Below are 23,190 nucleotides of genomic sequence, written 5' to 3' on the forward strand. Positions count from 1 at the left end.
GATGGGGTTTCACCATGTTGCCCAGGCTGGTCTCGAACTTTTGGACTCAAGTGACCCACCTACCCTGGCCTCTTAAAGTGCTGGGATTACAGGCATCAGCCACACCCCATCTGGCCTGTTTTTAAATGTACAATAATTAAGCATGTTATTATTTTATAAGCAGCATAATATCAATAAAGGTTAATTTCCAGTAGATTTGCCAGAGAATCAGTTCAGGTCAGGGTGATTCAGGTTTCTAGACCTTTATGTGCAGACCAGGAGAGTGAGAGGGAACCAGATTTCCAGAGAAGGCCACAGGCCTGTCTGCCAGGCTGTGTGTGCTGGAGCCCCGCGCCTGGGACCTGCCGCTGCCTCAGGTGCTTCCCCACACTCTGACTTGCAAAGGGCCTCTTTAGTGCCCTGCACGTGCAGTCAGGAAGGTGAAAGCCCTGGGGAGGCCTTGGGGGAGGGTTTGCAGCTCTAGGCCCCCGTGTCTGTGCCAATCGCTGTAAAAAAAACTCATAAAAACACTGCTGCTGGGGGACCGAGGGGAAGAAACGGGAGGGGCGAGGCCGGCACACACGGCAAGGCTGGGAGGGGCGAGGCCGGCACACACGGCAAGGCTGGAGGGGGCAGCAACACCAGGGTCCTCCCCGTGGCACTGACAGCTTCACTCTGCTCCCCAAGTGTCCTCCAGGTCCATGTCTCACGCTCACACCTCATCCCATTTCCTGCCACCTCGCTGCTCTCTCCCCCACAGCCCCTCCACACACCTCATGCCTCCCTGCCCTCACCCACCCCAGGGACCACCCACATGCCCTACCCCCCACCTTGCCCTAAGGACACGCCTCACACAGAGTCAAGCCCGGTTGGCCAACCCTCGATTAGGGGTTGTTGCCTGAGAACAGGCCCTGCCGGTTCTCGGAGGGTAAGGTGTGCTCAGACGGTAGGTAAGCCCTCTGCCCCCAGCTCCATCAGGAGCTGCTCCAGCTGCACCCCAAGAAGCTGGCCACACATCCTCAGCACCGCACTCCTGCCCAGAGGCCCTGTCCACACTCTCTGGACGTCCCCTCAGCATCCTCATTGGGCTTCCTGTCTGAGGAAGGGGGCTTCTGGTTTATCTTCTCCACCCAAGGTGGTCCTTGGACCCCAGCAGGGGCCCCCCTCACAATCCCAGGAAGTTGGGACAGAGGAGGGGTTTGGGGGATGGCGGGCAGCGTGCAGAGAGACCCCAAGGGTGCAGCTGGGGTCCTCATTGCTTACGGAGCCAGTGTCAGTGAGGCCAACAGCACGCTGCCCACACGCCAGGGCAAACACAGAGGCCAGACAGAGGCGCGCACGGCCGAAAGACCCTACAGGTGATGACTCACTGGATGTTTAGACCTGGGTGTTACCAGTATGCTGGAACCTGAGATGAAGAAATCAGAAAAGATCTAAACATGCCTGATGGGGTGCTGTGTGGTGGAATCCTGGGTGGGTGGGATTGTTGGTGGGTTAGGTCCTGGGAGGGTGTGGTCAGCAATGAGGATGGTCAGGGAAGGCTTCGGGGCCCATCAGAGCAATGCAGCTGTAAGCAATGGAGATTCTGACCTCAAGCGCCCAGCGGAGCCCTCGCCATCTCCCTCAGCACTGTGTGTGCAGATGAAAGGCAGGAACCCAGGGGTGGTTCATCAGGGAGCCACACTGAAGGTTGGGCCCCTAACCTTGGAAGTCAGGTGGCAGCAGAGACAAGAAATGATCCAAGAGTTTGCCGGATTGGGAGACCCCTGACCCTCCTGCCTGAGTTCCAGGAGGAGTAGCCCACATCCCAACTCAGTAAAACAGTGAAAACAATGTGGACTGGAAACACACACAGTCGCCCTCAGATGAGAAGACAAAGGACCAGGTGAGGCAGACAGCTGGGCCCAGAACAGAACCTGGACCATGATGGTGTCTGTCGAATGTTTCTGGATTGAATTAATGATGGATAAGTGAGTTCAAAGAGAGTTTAATAACATCTGTTTTGAGAGCGAGGACAAGGAAGACCCCAGCCTTCCCTGGTTTATCCCACTGTCCCCTCACACTGACATCCCCACTGTCAGCTCCAGGTCATCACATCCTGGGGCAGAGGCCACCATGGTCTTCCATCTCAGCCTCAGCTTCGGGACCCAGGCTGAAAGGAGCCCTACCTGTGTTTAGGGAGACAGACACAGGGTCCATTGGGGTGCTGAGCGATTTCTCAAAGCCCAGGAGTTCTCATCTCCCGGTTTCTTGCTGGGAAGCAAAGCCCCAAAGGGACAAGAAGGGGACACAGCGGGTCGGGAGACAGTGATATGGCTTCTCACAGTGACCTGGGCTGCCCAGGGCCCCTCCTGCAGCCGACTGGGACAAGCTGCTGGAAGGACACTGCTCAGCTGCAAAAGCAACCCAAATATAGACCTATGACCTCCCTAAGTCCACATCTACCCACTGGGAGATGCAGCTTCAAAAGGACAGCCACAAGTCCTAATGCCCCAGGCCTGAGACAGGAGAGAAAGTCACGGACACATGAGAAGCAGCTCTCAGGTTCTTTAAATGTAGGCGCTGGCCAGAGCGGAGCCCTCTGCATAGAAGCAGTACAGCAGGAAGAGCACCATGGATGCCAGGGCACAGAGGTGCACACCTGCGGGGCTCAGCAGCACCCTGGCCTCCTCCGCCTCCTCCCCAGCGCCGTCCTCAGGCTCTCCCGCATCGTCATAGTCCTCCTCCAGACCCAGGTCCCCGGATCCTGCAGGTCCCTCGTCTTTCTCCCCCATGGGGAAGGCTCCGATGTCCTCATAGACACCCTCTGAGGACACATGGCCTGACATGTCCCAACCTGCAAAGGCCCCACCAGAGTGTTCTAGAAGAAATGTTCCTGCAGTCCAAGCCCACCCTGCCTGGCCCCTGCGGTCTCTCATGCACACCAGGAGCACCCCTGGCTCCTCTGTCAGCAGCCCCCACAGACAGCAAAGACCCCCAGCCAGAGGCCACTTTCTACTCAGGGCACCCAGGAATGCGGTCCTAGGGTGGGACCGGTGGTCTCAGCCTCTGAACACACCCAGGAAAGCCCCCATTGGATGTAAGTCACACGGGGCCAGCGGAATCCTGAAGCCCATTCTCACTCCAGCAGCAGGGGAGTGTGGATTTCTTTGATCCAACACATCGTGGGGGCAAAGCAAGACTCAGACTCAGGGTCCCTGAGGCCCCAACAGCTCGTGGGTCCATGGACAGTCACTGAGCAGTCACCATGGGGAAGGCCAAGCATGCAGGGCAGTGACCAGGACAGAAAGGGTCTGCAATGACAGGGGCCCCACAGAGCATGCCCCCCAGCCTCCCCACCCCAGGCCCCTGCTCACCACACCTGGCACGCCCACCTACCCCTGCAGGCTGCTCTGCGGCGGCACCACTGCCTGCCCAGGAACAGGGAGATGATGCCCAGGAGGGAGCCAAGGACCAGGCAGGTGATCTCAGGCATGGCCCAGGCCTTATGGGCAGGTGGAGGGGCCAAGGGAGGGGCTGTGGGGCACAGTGAGAGGCGGGGCATGCTGTGCACCTGGGCTGCCTGGGCCATTGTGACCCTGGCCCTGGAGGGCCCCAGCCTCACAGGGATGGGGGCCACCCCAGGAGAGGTGGGCCTTTGTGCTGCCTGAACAGGCGCTCCTCCCGTGGAGAGACAGGTTGAGGCCACCACACGAGAGGCCCAGGTGGAGGGCCCAAATGGGAGAATCCAGGAGGCCTGCAGGCCCAGATAGTGGGTATGAGCGAGGAAGGCCCACGTGGGAGGGCACAGGTGGACAAATCCAGCTGTGTAGGCCCAGAGAGCGGGTACAGTTGGGAGGGCACATGTGGGGAGGCATGAGTGCAGGGCTGAGGTGGGAGGCACAGGTGGGAAAATGCAGGTATGTGGGCCCAGATAGGAGCATCAGAGGATGATCTGGGAGGGGGTGAGGCCTGTGGAATGCGCTTAGCATCCTGACTGCCCTCTGCCCTCAGCTCTGCCTTGAACACAGACCTAGGGTCCAAGGGGCCACAGCTTTCGAGGGCCAAGCCCCCCGCAGCCACCAAGGCAAAGACCCCAGAGAAGTGGCTGTGTGGGGCCTGGGGTCTCTGTCCTCGACATCCCCAGATCCCCATATATTCACTCAGGTGGGCACAGGGAGGGAGGGGGGGTGTTGTGGTCGTGATGGTCAGCCCTGAGCCCCAGTGCAGGTCCCTGCGGGGTCAGACATACAGGAGGGGGGTGAGCATGAGAAAGCCACCTACCCAGCGGCGGCAGGGGCAGCACAGTGGTCTTCGGGGAACCTGCAGTAAACGGTGGCAGGTGAGGACCGGGATGGGGAGGCAGCTACGGCCCTGAGCCGCACAGACCCTCACCCAGACCGCCGCAGCGGCAGCCCAGCCCACGCACCCTGAGCGGACAGGACTGGTCCCCGGCAGCCTGGCCAGGAGCACCCACAAGGGACCACGCCTTGGGCAGCCTCAGGGCTGGGTGCTGGGGATCCGCTTGAGGGGAAAGGGGACGGAGACCACCACAGGACTCCACCAGCGCCCCTCTTCTCAGCCCCCCCGCCCCCACTCACCCGAGCAGCGCACGCCCGCGTCCTCCTTGTGCGCGCAGTCTCCGCGTCCCCACCGCTCCGCAGGGCAGCCCCGCAGGGACGCCTCGCTGCCCCGGCACCCCACCTCGTCCAGCCACACGGGTCCGGAGCCAGGGCCAAAGGCGGCGGCCCCCAGGGCGGCGACGGCCCGACCACAGCCCAGCTGGCGGCACACGACCTCCGCGTCCGCCAGGTCCCAGCCGTCGTCACACACGGTGCCCCAGGAGCCCGCGTGCCAGAGCTCCACGCGCCCGGAGCAGCGGTCCTCGCCCCCGCGCACGCGCAGCGCGCCCTCCTCTGGAACAGGGGCTGCCGTCACTGCGGGGGCTGGACCGGGATGGGAAGGAGGACAGGGACAAGGACAGAGGGGTACCTGGGCAGCCGAGCGAGGAGGAGCAGTTGAGGGGCTCCCCAGCAGCCTGTGGCCTGTCCTCTGACAATCCTGCAGGTTAAACAGCAGCTCTGAGCGCATCGGTGCCTGGAGAAGCTTCAGAAAGAAGGCTGTGGATTCCAGTGACCCCCAGGCCCAAGCTCTGATTCGATGGCATCCCCTGCCAGTGACATGTCAGGACAGATGAACCTCTTCCCGGGCACCCCCAGAGACCTCTAATGCCCACCTGCACAGGTAATCCAGACCTGCTCTCGAAGGTCACAGGAATGCGGGTGCCACGGATGGGAAGGGCATTGCCACAGAGTGGAGTTGCGCAGCCTACGGCACTCGATGTTGTCCACCCAGGCGGTCCCGGTGCCGGCAGAGGGGAAGGGCCTGTTCTCCAGCCATCCCCACTCCCCACACCCCAGCTGCTTGCAGATGATGGACAAGGAGAGGTCCTTCAGGGCATTGCTGCACACGGCGCCCCAGGTCCCATTGTAGAACACGTCCAGCCACCCAGCACAGCAGGAGGTCCCACCTCGCAGCCTCACAGCCACCGACTCTGCAAGGCAAGCACAGTCAGGCCAAGGAGTGCCCTGCCTGGACACCACGGGCAGTCTCAGAAGGAGGGGGCTAGACTCAGGGGGTCCTAGCGCTGAGATCAGTTATAGAAACAGTGTGAAGCTTTTTTGGAAAATTTAAAGCAGAGCTACAACACAATCCAGCAATCCCACTGCTGGGTATAGACCCAGAGGAAATGAAATCAGCACAGCAGAGACATCTGCACGCCCAGGTTCACCGCAGCACTACTGACAATAGCCAAGATGTGGAATCAGTGTAAATGTCCAACAACAGATACATGGATACAGAAAACACAGCAGTTACTCAGCCATTTAAAAAAACAAAACAAAACAAAAATAGTAATAATAATAATAAAATCCCATCATTTGCAGCAATACGGATGGAACTGGAGGACACTGTGTTAAGTAAAACAAGCTAGGAAGAGAAGTTAAACACCCCATGGTCTCACTCACAAATGGAAGCTTTAAAAAAGTTGATCTCCTAGAAGTAAAAAGCAGAACAGAGGATACTAGAGGTTGGGAAGGGTTGGGGGAGGGAGGGACAGGAGGAGATCCGTAAAGATACAAAATTACAGCTGGATAAGAGGAATAAATCTAGCGTTCTGTAGCGCCATAGGGTGGCTGTAATTAACAGTCTATTATTTGGTTTCAAATCGCTGGACGGAGGATATTTAATGTTCCCAACACGAAGAAATGAAACATGTCTGAGATGATTATTTGCTAATTACCCTGATCTCACCACTACACATTACACGGATTGAAACACCACTATGTACCCCATACAGATGTACGAAGATTGTCAATTTAAAAAAAAAACAGAAATGTAGTACATAGATGCTATGGAATACTGTTCAGCTTCAAATAAGAAGGAAATTCTGTGATCCGTGACAACATGGATGAACCTGGAGGACATTATGTTAAATGAAATAAACCAGGAATGAAAAGACAAATTCTGCATGATCCCACTTACATATGGGAGCAAAAAAAAAAAAAGTCAACTACACAAAAACAATAGAATGCGGTTATCAGGGGCAGCTGGCGGGGGAATGGGGAGAAGTAGGCCAAAGGGTACACAACTGTGCAGGATGAATAAATCTAGAAACCCAACATACAGCAGGAGGAATGTAGTTAATAATATTGGATGGTACACTGGAAATTTGCTAGGAAAGTAGATTTTAGGTGCTCTTACCATGAAACCAAGCGTAACTTTGCGAGATGGTAGAATGTTCATTGGCTTGACTGTAGTAATTATTTAACTGTGTGTGTGTGTGTGTGTGTGTGTACCTCAGCCCCATGTTCAGAGATAGCTTTGGTCCTGACTGATCAGTGCCCAAATATGTTCAATGTTACCCTTGGAGCAGTGTAGAGTCCAACAGACTAATATGGTCACCTAATGGCATGTTAGACAATTCTTTAAAGCTATGCCATGAAGCACTGTAGTAACATTTTAAAAATACCTGTACCAGGATAATTGGAGAACACTGGGTATAAATTGCATCCGAAAGGATCATATCTAATTAAAATAAGCTTAGAAAAAATACTGGAAAGAAATTCATGGTAATAGAATACAAAAGTGTCTACAGGTATCCCCTGCCTGGTTCCACACCCTCTCACTGAGTCAGTGCCCCAGTCCTTGAGTCCTGGCTGCCTCAGGACTTGGGCCAAGGAATAGGGTCTGAGACTCTCTGCCTGTTCCTAGGCTGACACTGCTATCATTTTTAGAACCAAGGCTGGATCATGACAGAAACAGAGCCTCCACCACTCCTGCCTTCAGCCAGGGTCCAGAAGCAGGGCTCCACCTAACCATCAAGTGACCGAAGGCACTGAGGGAGCCTGGCTGGGACAGAGAACCACCAGGCTGAACACAGCCAAAGGCAGTGACCACAGAAGCCGGAGCCACACACATCCCTGCTGCCCGTGTGGGGCTGGTTACTCAGCATCAATTTCACGTACGTTACATATTCGCGGTGACTTTATCTCCGGCTGTTGCGATTACAGATGGTTTTTTCTTTCAAATTTTTTGGACTCACATTTTAACACCATGTAACATACTTTATATTTCATTCTCTCAAAACTATTAGCAATATAGTATTTTTGTAAAGTCTATCAAGAGATATCCTCTACCTGTGTCTAGAAATTACTGTTCCAATTATTTAAAATGGCTCCTGTCCCTCAGATATGAAAAGTCCCGTCTGCTTTCCCAAAACAATTGAAGTTTGTACCCTGGACATACGGACAGGACCTTGGGCAAAGCAGCAGCACAGGCAGGAGACACAGGCATGGGGCAGCCCAGAGCTGAGCAGGGCTCCGTGGCCTGCCTGTCCATCTGCCCACAAGTGGGACAGCGGGAGCCGTGAGCGCCCCACCCCACCCTGGGGATGCAGTCCTGTCAGGCAGGGACCCTGAGGAGCCTGGAGGGGCCAGAAGTGACCGAGGCATAGCTGAGACCCAGGTGAAAAAGAGGCAGCCCCGGGAATTGAACTGGCCGTGCCCAACGTGCTGGCTCCAGCAGACGGTCTGATGGCCAGATGCCTGCAGATGCCAGCTCAGGTGGGGTCCCCAGGATGAAGCTTCACACACAAACAGATAAAGCAGCCACTGGAGGAAAATGCTGCAAACCAGAGACCAACGGCCACATGGAAGATGCAGAGGAAGGGCTAACATCAGCCGCTTTCCACGGAAACCAGCAGAATGTTCTAGAAAATGACCTGCCATTCTCACTGAGATGTCAGAAAAAGATGGACCTTTTATGAGAGCGGAACATAATGTCATTAGAAGAAAACAAGCTGCTGAGAATAAAGACACAAAAATGAGGTGACAGACGAGGTGAGGAGGGCAAAATGATACACCAGAGGACCGAAGAGCAGAATCGACAGAAACGCAGATTGCGGTGTGCCACCTAGAGAAACGCCCCAAGAATGCCTGGGGAAGGAGCCACGCCAAAATTAATTTCAGAAACATAGAGAAGACCCAGACTCACGAGACTCCAGCATTGCATACAAAGAACGCAGTAATTGAAATAAATGTAATAATCCAAGATACCGCTGAAGAAAACATTTCTAAAGTACAATATGAACCAAAATCAATGAGAAGAGCCCACACTTGGATGAGCTGCCAGAGTCTCTGCCGGCCTCCAGCGTCTCCCCCGGGATTGCCTGGAAAGACTGCAGGTCAGGTGGGGAGCCCATGACCCGCTCACTCACAGGCTTCTCTGGAGAACCCATCCCCCAAAATGACAAAATTCCATCACCCAAGAATGACCACACCTGGACAAGATGAGACCACAAAGACTCTCGGGTATGCGTGAATAATAATAATAATAATAAATCTCATCCACCACCTCAAAAATAGTCGGCAAAATGGCCAGGTACGGTGACTCACACCTGTAATCCCAACACTTTGGGGGGCTGAAGCAGGTGGACTGCTGTGGGCAGCAAGCCACCAAGGCACTGAGGCAACAGACCGAGGGCACGAGCTGTGCCAGTGTAATAAAATATATAAAATAACAAGCGATATACCAGATCCAGATCATAGATATGATTATGTATGAATATCATTAATCATTAGTTGGCAGCAGTTACTCTTTATTCCAATATTATCCTCGCTCTACAATCATAACCTAGGAAAAACCAGGCCATACAGAGATAGGAGCTAAGGGGACATAGTGAGAAGTGACCAGAAGACAAGTGTGAGCCTTCTGTTATGCCCAGGCAGAGGGCTCCTTGGTCTAGCAGTAAGGCCAGCATCTGGGAAGATGCCAGTTGCCAAGTGGACTGGGGTCTAGCGGTAGCATCGGTGCCAAGGAAAAACACCCACTACTTAGCAGACCAGGAAAGGGAGTCTCCCTTTCCCCGGGGGAGTTTAGAGAAGACTCCACTCCTCCGCCTCTTTGTGGAGGGTCTGACATCAGCCAGGCCCACCCACAGTTATCCGGAGGCCTAATGATCTCCCTGTGATTCTGTGCTTCAGCAGTCACGCTCCTGGTCTGCCTTCATGTTCCATCCTGAACACCTGGCTCTGCCTTTTAGATAGCAGTAGTAAAATTAGTGAAAGTATTAAAGTCTTTGATATTTCTGAAAAGAGCATAGAAGAAATAATGACGTAAGCTGTCCTCTCTCTCTGCCTCAGCCACCTAAAAGGGAAGGAAGGCCCCCTGTCCGGTGGACATGTGACTCACATGACCTTATCAATCATTGGAGATGGCTCACACTCTTTACCCTGCCCCCTTGCCTTGTATCCAATAAATCACAGCGCAGCCAGGCATTCGGGGCCACTGCTGGTCTCCGCATCTTGGTGGCAGGGGCCCCCCAGGCCCAGCTGTCCTTTCTTTGATCTCTTTGTCTTGTGTCTTTATGTCTACAAATCTCTTATCCCTGCACACGGGAAGAAAAACCCACCGTCCCTGTGGAGCTGGACCCTACAGATTGCTTGAGTCTAGGAGTTTGAGACCAGCCTGGGCAACATGGTGAAACTCCATCTCTACAAAAATAAACATTAGCCAGACATGGTGGCACATGCCTGTAGTCCCAGCTACTTTGGAGGCTGAGGCAGGAGGATCGTTTGAGCCCGGGAAGCAGAGGTTGCACTGAGTCAAGACTGCATCATCGCACTCTAGCCTGAGCAAGACTTTGTAAAAAAAAAAAAAAGTCTGCAAAAAGTTCTCCAGTATCCCAAAATATGGATCAAAATTAAGACTCTGAAGCCAGTGGCAGTGCTCACTTCTGTAGTCCCAGCAGCTTGGGAGGCTGAGGCTGAGGGATCCCTGGACTACAGGAGGTCAAGACTGCAGTGACATGTGATTGGGCCACTGCACTCCAGCCTGGGCAACACAGTGAGACCATCTCAAAACAAACATATATATACGTGAATTCCGGACGGAAACTTCAAGCTCACTTGAGCTGGTGATGGTGGAAAAGGAGCCCAGGCAGGGCTGCTCCAGGAAGCTGACCAGCTCCAGGTGCAGGAAACCAAAGCGCTTTGCCCGGTGCCATTTACCATACCAAGAGGAACCTCACCCAATACATTGTGGAAGTTCTGCATTCAAGGAAGACAACAGCTCCTGATATTTTAAGGTAATTCTGGAAAGCAAGTACGCACGATTCTATGTAATAAAACAGCATGATCATTTGATACCCAACTGCGGCTCACCTGAGCAGAAGACTCCAGCGTCCTCCTTGTGCCTGCAGTCGTGCTGGCCCCAGCCCGCCGACGGGCACTGCCACAGAGCAGACTCGTGGCCCTGGCAGCCCAGCTCGTCCAGCCAGATGCGCCCTGCCCCGGCTCCGAAGTGTGCGGCCCCCAGGGCGCTCAGGGCGCGGCCACAGCCCAGCTGCCTGCAGACCACGTGCGCGTCCTGCAGGTCCCAGGCGTCGTCACACACGGTGCCCCACGCGCCCCGCACAGCGCCCCGGCCCCGCGGCCAGCCGCACCCCGAGGCTCCCTGTGGAGAGACAGAGTCAGGGCGCCCAGGACCGCGCGGCGACGGGCCACTGGGGATGCGGTTCTGCCCTCACCAGAGCACACCACGCCGGCGTCCCGCGAGGTTCCCGCGGGCTCCTGCAGGGTCGCGGACACGTTGCACTGAGTCAGGCGGGTCTCGGTGCCCAGACAGCGCACGCGGCTCAGCGACACCTGGACGGACCCGCGGCTGGGGGCAGGTGCGTCATAGGCTTGTTCGGCCGCTCCGCACCCGAGCTGCCGGCACACCACGTCCGCGCCGCGCAGGTCCCAGGCGTCGTCCAGGACGCGGCCCCACACGCCTTCCAGGGAGACCTCCACGCGGCCATCACAGCGGCTCTGTCCTTCCTCAGCCGCAGGCCATGGGGCAGACCTGGGGATGGGGACGCACAGGGGACCCAGGGTGTCAGCGGGAGGGGCCCAGAACCACCCCACAGCAGGGCCCCTCCCTCTCCGCCCCCTCTGTCCATGCCTCTCACTCACCCTCCTCCTCCACAGCCCTGGCTGCACCCACCTGAGCAGACTGCGGAGGCTGAGTGTCCCGGGGCACAGGCCGGGACGCCCAGGGTGCTTACTGGGCAATTCCACAAGTAGGGTTCTGTCCCCCCACAGTGAAATGCATCAGGCCAGATGGCAGCGTCCCCGTCCCCAAAATGGCCTCCTCGAGGTGCAGCCACCGCACTGCCACAGTCGAGCTGGTGGCAGAGGACGGTGGTGTCTGCTATGTTCCAGTGGGTGGCACAGAGGGGCGCCCAGGACCCCTGCACCTGGAGCTCCACACGGCCCTCACAGCTGCTGCTGCCATTGACCAGCCTGAACTCTGGGGGAGAGGAGGAGTCAGTGTGGCTCGCAGATGGCAGACCCAGCACATGGCTGGCTGTGGTCATTTCCTTCCTTCACACCCAGTGGGGTGGGCACAGAGCCCAGCCTTGCTCTCACCAGCTCCTCTGCCCTCCTCTGCCTCAGCATGCAGCTCATACAGCTCTCTAGAAGAATCTGATCTTAGCTGCAGCCTTGGGGCACATCACTCTACACCCCAGCCAGAGGCAACTTTAGGGCATGAAGGGATTTGGCAGAGAACAAGGCAGAGATGAGCCTTCAGAGCCCACACACAGGACCTCACCTGAGCACCTGAGCCCTGCGTCATGGCCGGGCCCACACTGGCTCCCATTTCCCCGCGGGCAGTGGAACAGCAGCGACTCGTTGCCTGCACAGTGGAAGGTCTCTGACCACACCGGCCCTGAGCCCCGGCGGAAGCGGGAACCCTTGGGCGTGGACACAGCCGCCCCGCACTGCAGCTCCCGGCACACCACGTGGGCTGTGGCCAGGTCCAGGTCTGTGTCACAGATGGTGCCCCAGGTCAGGCCCCGCCTCACCTCCAGGCGCCCGGCGCAGGGGTGCTCACCGCCCACCAGCTGAGCCTCTGTGTGTCCTGGGGGCAGACATCCTCTCAGGCAGGAGACAGATATTCTCAGGTCAACTGCCTGGCCCTGAGCCTTAGATTGCAGAAGGCTTCAGCCAGGAGCCATCATCTGCATCTAGGCAGAGGGTCTGCCAAGCACAGGCAGGAACTTGCGGCCAAAGGCCCTTCCACCCTGCACCCAGAGAAGAGCAGGCATCTTTGGCCGCATCGCCAAGGTCAGGGTCAGGGTCGCCTGCTGCAGGTGCCCACGTATTTCACAGCCTCTGCCTGTCCGGGGCCATGACAGCAACACTCTGCATCCCAGAGGCGAGGTCAGGGCACCCCTTGGTCCACTGAGCACCACCCTCTCTGGGGTACTGCAGCAAGCAGACTATCCACCTCGTTTCAGCTGCTCCTCATACAAGGCCAGGAGCTGTGAGGCCAGTGCAGCTCACACACACTTGAGGCAGGGCTGGGAGGACGTGACCTCTACCCAACCCCAATCCTTCTTAGACATGCAGAGATCACAGCTGAGGCAGCTCCAACTTACACCAGCAGCCAGGACCCCTAGATGGCCTGCGGGTTCTGAGCCAGGACACCTCTGCGGGGCCACCAGAAACTCAGCTCCACTCTGCTGAGAACCAGCGTGAGAGCTGAGTCCCGTTCCCTCCAGCGTGCACATGCACCAGGTCTGCGCCCAATGTCTCATGTGGGACAGGGGCCCCATCCATGGGAACGCCCACCCCCTTCTCCCTGCTCTCCCCAGGTCCAGGCCCAGCACCATCCCAAGGGTCACTGGGAACATTGGGTGGCAGCCTCACCTGAGCAGACCACCTCTGCATCCAGCCGCAGGTCGCAGCCGCTGCGGAAGTTGTTGTCCAGTCTGCAGTTGCGGATGGTGGGCTCGGTGCCCCTGCAGGCCAGGTACTTCCTGACGACGCCCACGTCCCGGCGGGGGGCCTGGAGCACAGGGCCGCACCCCAGCTCCCGGCAGAACACCATGGCCTCCTCCACATGCAGGCCACAGAGGCGGTCCACCCCATTCACGTTTCTGATCTCAGGGAGTCCCGCGCAGGGACTGCGGCCCTTCACCAGCCGGAGCTCCCGGAATGTGCCATCTGTGGAGCACAGGCCCGTCTTCCGTAAGGTATGGACCCAGCTGCCCACATGGTCACTTGGCGGCTCCTTTTTCAGGGAGGACAGTGCTGGGCTGCGGAGGGCCAGCTTCAGGGGCAGGTGACCGGGCAGTCACACAGGGCCCGGGGCTCAGAGACGCCCCCTGTGCCCAGCTTCATGCTCTGCAGCTGGTCTCCTGAAACAAGGGTCCCTTCACACTGGGCCCCCAGATAGGAGGTCCTGGCCAGGTGGTTCCGCTTCAGAGGCAGGACGCTATGAGAGGGTCCATTCAGCCACACAAAGTCTGAGGGACAGCTGAGGACCCTCGGGCCAGACCTCAAAGGGAAAGCATGTACCTTTCTACCATCAGCTACCTGTGTGGTACCTGTGTGGGTCTCAGGTGTCCATAGACCCCGCCCCTGCTGGGCTGCTGCCTCTCCAGGCTCCGGCTGGATGCTGCCTCTCCACACCCAAACTGCCCCCTCTCGGCTGCTACCTCCCCATGCCTGGGCCGCACTCTGCTTCCTTCGTCCACTCTCTGACTCTCCCTGGCAGTGGCTTTTCCACAGCTGAATCTTACAGTCAGGACGGTTCCGGTGCCCAGCGAGGAGCCCCTCCCAGTGAGAGCTCCAGATCCACGGCCTCCCCGCCCACCTCGGAGACCCTCCCTGTCCTCCCACTCCTCCTCCCCAGCCCCGCCCCCTTCACCCCTCCCTACTTACTGGAGCACAGCGCGACCACCACCCATGTGTGAGGGCACGGGCTCTGGCTCCATGAGCCAAGGCTGCACTCCCAGAGGGAGGACTCGTTGCCCCGGCAGGACACGTTGTGGAGCCAGGGCTGGGCCACCTCTCCAGGCAGCGGGACATACTTGGGGGCGCCCACGGCGGGGCCGCAGCCCAGCTGCCTGCACACCACAGAGGCCTCTGCCAGCGTCCACTCCTGGTTGCACACGTATCCCCACGCCCCACGGTGTCGAACCAGCACCACTCCGTCGCACGTGCTGTGTCTGTACGCCAGCCTCAGAGCACCTGGTCCACCTTCAGACAGACAGGTCCAGTTAGAGGGGCCAGAACCAACCAGAGGCTCAGGAGAAAGTTGGCAGCAATGGCAGCTCTGGCGGCAGCAGGGAATGGCCTGCGAGGCCTCAGCAGCAAGTCGGGTTCCTCTCACCACACCAGGCAGTCCCAGAGAGGTGATGGGCGCGGCTCACATAGAAACCCTCACCCCATGTGTCTCCCCGGGGGCTGCTCCCCTCCCCGGGCCTCTGAAGCCCCAACATCATGGAGGATCCCACCCCCTAGGCAAGGAAGTCCCTGTCCTCCTGGGTCTGCAGCTAGGCGGGTCCCCCACCCACTCTCTGCCTCCCAAGCATCACTCCCCCGCTTCCACTGGAGGCCCTGTGGTCTCCAGCCCACCACTGTCACCCCTGCCCCACCCACGTGACTGTCCACACCCCTTGGAGTGCTCCACTCACCCCTCGCTCCTGTCCTCTGCAACCCTGAGCGTCCAGGAAAACAACCCCTGCCTGCCCTCCCACTACACCAAACCCAGCCCCACTACCCCACCCATACCAGCCTTCCAGCCAGGATCTCGGTCTCCACGGTTTCCGAGCATCTCAGATGCCCCAGCACCTTCTCTCCCACCCCCCCACGGAGGCACCCCAACCACCCTCTCCAGGCCTCTGCACCCCTACATCAACGCAGCCACCCCGAGAGGAAGCACCACTAGGAGGAACTCCATGTGGGTGGTGCTGTGTGGTCCCAGAGCAGCCTCCAGGGCCCCTGGAGGACTTTCCACACCCAGAAGAGAGCCTCCCAGATGGCAGTCAGGAGCAGAGGGGGGACCCTGCCTGGTCCAAGATGAAGACCTTTCCCTCCCACCTGGTGGGGAGCCTTGAATCCCCTCCCTCTCAGTCTTCCTCCACCCCTCCACACCCTCCAGCCTCCTCATCACCCTCCCACCTGGTTCTCCTCAGGACATGGATGCATGCTGGTGTCTGTAATGGACTGATTGATTGATTTACTTAGAGACAGAATCTCGCTCTGTCACCCAGGCTGGAGTGCAATGGTATGATCTCAGCTCATCGCAACCTCCACCTCCAGGATTCAAGCAATTCTCGTGCCTCAGGCTCCCATGTAGCAGGGATTACAGGCGCACGCCACCACAACTGGCTAATTTTTGTATTTTTAGCAGAGATGGAGTTTCACCATGTTGGCCAGGCTGATCTCAAACTCCTGACCTCAGGTAAACTGCCTGCCTTGGTCTCCCAAAGTGCTGGGATTACAGGCATGAGCCACTATGCTCGCTATGAATGGCTTTTTGTATTTTCTAAAGCTATTTCTTGTTGTAGTAGAGAATTCCGGCCCTTGTGCTTGCAATCCTTAACACAAAAGCAAATCCCTTCAACCCCAGGATTCCATCCATCTGTGGCCACACTGCTGCCTTTCCTTCAAACCCCAACCCCCTCTGCCCTCTCTGCCCTCTCTGCAGCTGCTCACAGACTCCCACCCCACCACTGGGGGTGCAGCTCCATCAGCACCAGGTCACCGCCCTGCTGGGCACCTGGACCAGCCCTGCCAGTGAAGTGCTCCTCAGCCTCGAGGGCACCCTCCCGTGCCTCCCGCGCAGCCCCACACTCGCATCATGGCTCCGTGCCCATGTACGCAGTCCCCAGGGCTCCCTCTCACCTCCAGCCTCTCCTGCTCTTCCTTCTGGCTGGACCCCCCTCTCTACAGCTGCCTGCCCTGACCCAGCAGCCCTTCCACATGGCCCCACGCCCCAGTGTCCCCAACTGGGTGCAGCATCTCCGTGGGACCCCACGCTCAACCTCACTGCCAGATGCAGCCAACCCTCCCACCTCCTTCCCAGGACCTCAGCCCTGCTCCAGGGGACATGGATGGAGCAGCCCCTGCAGGACCCCTCAGGACTCTGTTGATCGGGGTCATTGGGACCAGACACTGGGCCATGTCCCTCATTTTGTCCAGGGCCTGACCCAGCCCTGTGCCCTGGGTTCCGAGCAGTGGGGTTAGGAGCTGGGGGCCCTGAGGTCACAGGGATCCAGCCATGTGGAGCCACCTCCCTCCTGCCCCAGCATGTCCGACGCACTCTGGGCTGAGTGAGACCCAGACAGATGGAAGGTCACTGCAGGGACCCTCACGTCCTGGGGCCTGGGCATCGGCAGAGCTGCTTCCTCCAGAAAGTTCCATGGGTGAAGGAAGGAGAAACTTACCAGTGGGGACTGCCCAGAGATTGAGAAGAAGGGGCCAGAGTGCCAGGGTCCAGAGAGCTGCGTTCATGGTCCCACAGCCCTCTGGGCTTCAGCAAGTCCTCACTGCTTAGCTGGGGCAACGGTGGAGGTCACAGCCCAGAGTCACATACACAGAGGTGGGAGCTGCCAAGGACGTCCTGGGGCCAATGGAGACAGCCACAGCCTTTCCAGAGCGAATCAGCAGCTCTGCCTCTCAGCTGTGAGCAGAGCAGCCAATGCCTTGCTGGCCTGAGCATCACCAGACATGGGGAGGGTGTAGGCTGTGGGTTTCCTCCCACACTGATAGCTGCTGATGGGACTAGACCCAACTGTCAGGCAGGTGGTCCAACCTGCCCACAGCACAGCATCAGTGAAGCCCTGCGTCTCTGCCCTCCACCTGGGCCCGTCGGCTTCAGTCGTGCCACCGCCACAGAAGGCAGTGATACCAGACAGCCAGGGAGGCGTCCTCCGTGCTGGCAGATGGCACTAGTAGAATTAGGGGTAGGGGTAGGGTGAGGGTTTGAGTGGGAGTCCCAGCAGCACCAGAAGAATGACACGGAAGAGCTTTGCAAGAACTCTGAGAACTGAACTGTCGTTGGAACCAAAACTCTTGAGAGAAGATACAGTTAAGAATCACTCATCATAAGAAGACCCAGGGACATGACCATTTCAATAGGAGACAATCAACTGAGGCCAGCACCAGGAAGACTCGGGTGTCAGAATCATCTGACAAGGAATTTAAAACAGGCATCATAAAACTGTTGCCACAACAAATTGCAAATCCCCTTGAAATAAAAGGAAAAATAGAAATCTCAGCAAAGAAATAGAAGTTATAAAAATGAAACAGTCTAGGCGCAGTGGCTCACACCTGTAATCCCAGCATTTTGGGAGGCTGAGGTGGGTGGATCACCTGAGGTCAGGAGTTCGAGACCACCCTGGCCAACATGGTGAAACCCTGTCAGTACTAAAAATACAAAAATTAGCCGGGTACAGTGACATGCACCTGTAGTCCCAGCTACTCGGGAGGCTGAGACAGGAGAATCGCCTGAACCCAGGAGGCAGAGGTTACAGTGAGCTGAGATTACACCACTGCACTCTAGCCTGGGTGACAGAGCAAGAATCTGTCTTAAAAAAAAAAAAAAAATGAAACAGTGGTAAGGATGTGGAGAAATGGGAACTCTCAGATTTTACTGGTAGACTGGAAAATGGTGCAACTGCTTTGAGAAAGTTTGGCAGTTTGTCCACAGTTAAATAGAGATACTCCAGGAAGATACCACTTGAGCCCAGGAAGGGCAGTTCCACTCCGGGGTACATCTCTAAGAGGAATGTAAACTTACGTCCACACAAAAATCTCTACATGAATATTCATGCAGCATTATTCTTAGTAAAGATGAAAACAGCTCACGTGTGCATCAACTGATAAGTGGATAAAGAAAATGCAGTATGTCCGCGTTACAGAACGTCACTGAGCCGTAGAAAGGGAACGAGGCACCCACACAGGCTAGATGTGCATCAACCTTGAAAACACGCTCAGTGAGAGAAGCCAGACTTCAAAGACCACATACTGGGTACGATTCCATTCATATGAGATTTCCAGAATAAGCAAATCAATAGACATGCAAATTAGATTCGTGGTTTCCAGGGGCTAGAGGAGCACGAAAGAGAAAAGGACTGAAAATAGTATAGTGTTTTTATTTTTTATTTTTATTTACTTATGTATTTATTTATTGGGAGACAGTGTCTCACTTTCTCATCCAGGCTGGAGTGCAGTGGCATGATCATAGCTCACTGCAGCCTCAACTTCCTGGCCTCAAGTGATCTTCCTACCTTAGCCTCCTGAGTAGCTGGGACTATAGGTGCATGCCACCATGTCTGGCTGATTTTTAAATTTTTTTGTAGAGATGGAAAGTCTTGCTATGTACCCAGGCTGGTCTCAAACTCCTGGCCTCATCTGACCCTCCCACCTTGGCCTCCCAAAGTGCTGAGATTACAGGTGTGAGCCACCGCAGCCAGCTACAGGATTTCTTTTTAAGGTGGTGAAAATGTTCTGAAATTAGCTAGTGGTGATGGTTGCATAATCCTGAATATACTAAAATCCTCTGCACCACACACTGTAAAAGAGTGCATTTATGATATATGAACCTCAATCAAGTTGTTTTTAAAATAAATGAATATTATAGAACTGAAGATATAATAACCAAAATGTTAAACACTCAATGAACGGACCAGTAGAATGGAAATGACAGAGGATGGCACCAGTGAACTTGAAGATACATCAACAGAATTTACTCAATGCAAACAACAGAGAGAAAATAGAAAAATTTATAGAGCCTCAGGGATCTGTGGGACAGTAATAACAAGACTTAATCTTTGTATCATGGGAAATCCGGGAAGGTTAAGAGAGAGTGTGGGGCTGAAAATGTATTTAAAGTAACAATTACTGAAAATTCTCCAAATGTGGTGAAAGGCACAAAACTACAGATTCAAGAAGCTGAGAAATCCCAAATAAGATGAATTCAAAGACATTCACACCAAGACACATAATTAAATTTTTGGAAACTAAAGGAAAAAAAATCCTAAAAACAGCCAGGCAGAAAGGATGCATTGACTATAAAAAATAGTAATGTGAATTACAGCTAATTTCTCATCTGAAATGGAAGCAAGTAGGAAGTGCCTTATTTTTAATTGACATGTAAGAATTGTACATATTTATGGGATACAGAGTGATATTTTGATACATGTATGCAATGCATATGATCAAATCAGGGTAATTACCAAGCCCATCAAACATTTATCATTCATCTGTTGGGAACATTCAAAATCCTCTCTTCTAGCTATTTGAAAATACACAAGTTATTGTGAATTACAGTCACCCCACAGAGCTACAGAACACTGGAACTTATTCCTCTGTAACTTTGTATTTATTAAACAACTTCTCCCTATCTGCTTCTCCCCTAACCCTTCCCAGTCTCTAGTAACTCTAATTTTACTCTTCTAATATGAAGTCAATTTCTTAGTCCTGACATATGAGTAACAACTAGCAGTATTGCAGTATTGAACTTTTTCTACCTGATTTACTGCACTTAATATAATGTCCTACATGCACACACTGCTACAAATGGCAAGTTTTTTTGTTTGTTTGTTTTTGTTTTTTTTTGGAGATGGAGTTTCACTTTTGTTGCCCAGGCTAGAGTGCAATAGCGCAGTCTCGGCTCACTGCAACTTCCGCCTCCCAGGTTTAAGCGATTCTTCTGCCTCAGCCTCCTGAGTAGCTGAGATTACAGGCACGTGGCACCACACCCAGCTAATTTTTGTATTTTTAGTAGAGACAGGGTTTTGCCATGTTGGCCAGGCTATTCTTGAACTCCTGACCTCAGGTGATCCACCTGCCTTGGCCTCCCAAAGTGCTGACATTACGGGTTTCTCTATTTTATTTTTTTTTCTTGAGATACTCCCAGGATCTTATTGTGTGGCCCAGGTTGGAGTGCAGTGGCATGATCTTGGCCCACTGCAACCTCTGCCTCCTGGACTCAAGCAATCCTCCCATCTCAGCCTCCCTAGTAGCTGGGACCACAGGTGCATGCCACCACACCCAGCTAATTTGTTTGCATTTTTTGCAGAGATGGGATTTCACCATGTTGAAGTTCTGGCAAGAACTTTCAGTACTAGGTTGAATAAGAGTGTTGAAAGTAGACATTCTTGTCTTGTTCCAGTTCTTAAAGGAAAAGCTTTCTACTTTTCCCCCATCAGTATGATTTTGGCTGTGGGTTTGTCATATATGGCCTTTTTTTGTATTGAGGTACATTCCTTCTATACCTAATTTGTTAAGAATTTTTAGCCGGGCGCGGTGGCTCATGTCTGTAATCCCAGCACTTTGGGAGGCTGAGGCAGGCGGATCATGAGGTCAGGAGATCGAGACCATCCTGGCTAACACGGTGAAACCTCGTCTCTACTAAAAATGCAAAAAAATTAGCCGGGCATGGCGGCGGGTGCCTGTAGTCCCAGCTACTCAGGAGGCTGAGGCAGTAGAATGGCGGGAACCCAGGAGGCGGAGCTTGCAGTGAGCCGAGATCGTGCCACTGCACTCCAGACTGGGCGACTGAGCGAGACTCTGTCTCAAAAAAAAAAAAAAAAAAGAATTTTTATCATGATGTTGATTTGATTAAATGCTTTTTCTGCATCTCTTAAGATGATCATATGACTTTTGTCCATTCTGCTATTGTGATGTACCACATTTATTGATTTTCATATATTGAACCATCCTTGCATTCCTGAAATAAATCCCACTCAATCATGCTGTATAATCTTTTTGATATGCTGTTGGATTTGGTTTGTTAGTATTTTGTTGAGAATTTTTACATCTATTTTCACCAGGAATATTGGCCTATAGTTTTCTCTTTTGGTTGTGTCCTTGCCTAGTTTTGGTGTCAGGGTAATTCTGGCCTCATAGAATGAGTTTGGACAAATTCCCCCCTCTACCCCCCACCTTCAAGTTTCTGGAATAGTTTGAGAAGAGTTACTATTTCTTCTTTTTAAAGATTGGTACAATTCAGCTGTGAAGCCATGCAATCCTGGTCTTTTCTTTGTTGGGGGACTTTTTATTACTGATGCAATCTCATTACTCATTGATGATCTGTTCATGTTTTGTATTTCTTCTTGGTTCAGTCTTGGTAAGTTATATGTGTCCAGGAGTTTATCCATTTTCTCTAGATTTTCCAACTTGTTGGCATATAGCTGTTCTTAATGATCTCTGATGTTTCTTTGTATTTCTGTGGTATGAGTTATAATGTCTCCTTTTTTATTTCTAATTTTATTTGGAGTCATCTTTATTTTTCTTAGTCTAGCTAATGATGTGTTAATTTTGATAATCTTTTCAAAAGCCTGGCTTTGTTTTGTATCTTTTGTATTCTTTTTTAGTCTCTATTTCATTTAGTTCTGCTGTCATCTTTATTATTTCTTTCCTGCTCCTAATCTTGGGTTTGTTTTGCTCTTGCTTTCCTATGTCCCTTGAAGTTCAATGTTAGATTATTTATTTGAAATACTTATTTTTTGTTGTAGATGTTTGTGCTGTGGGCGGCAAGCCACCCAGGTGCCAAGACAAGAGATCGAGGGCACAAGCTGTTCTAGTATAATAAAATATACAAGAATAGTTATACTAGATATAGATAATAGATATGATTATATATGAATATCATTAATCATTAGTGTGTAGCAATTGCTCTTTACTCCAATATTATAATAACCCTTGCTCTACAATTATAATCTAGGAAAAATCAGGTCATACAGAGACAGGAGCTGAGGGGACATAGTGAGAAGTAACCAAAAGATGTGTGTGAGCCTTCTGTTATACCCAGGCAGGGCCACCAGAGGGCTCCTTGATCTAGCGGTAATGCCAGCATCTGGGAAGATGCCCGTTGCCAAGCGGACCGTGGTCCAGAGATAGCGTCAGTGTCAAGGAAAAACACCTGCTCCTTAGCAGACCGGGAAAGGGAGTCTCCCTTTCCCCAGGGGAGTTTAGAGAAGCCTCTACTCCTCCACCACTTGTGGAGGGCGTGACGTCAGTCAGACCCACCCGCAGTTCTCCGGAGGCCTAACTGTCTCCGTCTGCCTGTGATGCTGTGCTTCAGTGGTCACGCTCCTAGCCCACCTTCATGTTCCATCCTGTACACCTGGCTCTGCCATTTAGATAGCAGTAGCAAATTAGTGAAAGTACTAAACGTCACTGATATGCAGAAATAATGGCGTAAGCTGTCTCCCTCTGCTCTCTCTGCCTCGGCTGCCAGGCAGGGAAGGGCACTCTGTCCAGTGGACACATGACCCACATGACCTTAGCTATCATTGGAGATGGCTCACACTCCTTACCCTGCCCCTTTGTCTTGCATCCAATAAATATCAATGCAGCCTGGCGTTCAGGGCCACCACCAGTCTCCGCGTCTTGGTGATAGCGGTCCCTCAGGCCCAGCTGTCATTTCTTTGATCTCTTTGTCTTCTGTCTTTATTTCTACAATCTCTCATCTCCGCACATGGGGAGAAAAACCCACCGACCCTGTGGGACTGGACCCTGCATGTTGCCATAAACTTCCTTCTGAGCACAGCTTTTGTTCCATAGGTTTTGGTACGTTGTGTTTCTATTTTTATTTGTTTCAAGAAATTTTTTATTTTCTCCTTAATTTCTTCATTGACTCCGTGGTCATTCAGGAACAAGCTGTTTAATTTCTAGGTGTTCGTATAACTTCCAAAGTTATTCTTGGTGTTGATTTCTAGTTTTATTTCACTGTGGTCTGAGAAGATACTTGATATGATTTTTATTTTTAAAAATCTGTTGAGACTTGTTTTGTGACACCACATATGACCTATCCTGGAGAATGTTTTATGTGCTGATGAGAACAATGTGTGTTCTGCAGCTGTTGGATAAAATGTTCTGTAAATGTTTG

General features: G+C 53.6%; 2 protein-coding genes across 2 annotated transcripts in view; both read right to left on the reverse strand.

The window, feature by feature from the left end:
* Positions 1 to 23,190, reverse strand: part of LOC117082782 (vegetative cell wall protein gp1-like) — a 158,724-nt gene that overhangs the window by 132,788 nt on the left and 2,746 nt on the right. The window lies entirely within an intron of this gene.
* On the reverse strand, positions 2,232 to 17,017 carry LOC117082872 (scavenger receptor cysteine-rich domain-containing protein SCART1-like). The gene is given in 15 exon segments (XM_033210016.1): positions 2,232 to 2,815; positions 3,358 to 3,783; positions 4,243 to 4,281; positions 4,560 to 4,874; positions 4,951 to 5,019; positions 5,195 to 5,512; positions 10,680 to 10,921; positions 10,923 to 10,971; positions 11,045 to 11,338; positions 11,341 to 11,361; positions 11,503 to 11,808; positions 12,112 to 12,420; positions 13,212 to 13,508; positions 14,229 to 14,546; positions 16,739 to 17,017. Coding segments are annotated over 15 exon segments (3,357 nt in total). The 5' UTR covers positions 16,806 to 17,017; the 3' UTR covers positions 2,232 to 2,528.

This window comes from Trachypithecus francoisi, unplaced genomic scaffold, assembly GCF_009764315.1.
Source record: "Trachypithecus francoisi isolate TF-2019V2 unplaced genomic scaffold, Tfra_2.0 Lachesis_group9, whole genome shotgun sequence".
Taxonomy (NCBI): Eukaryota; Metazoa; Chordata; class Mammalia; order Primates; family Cercopithecidae; genus Trachypithecus; species Trachypithecus francoisi.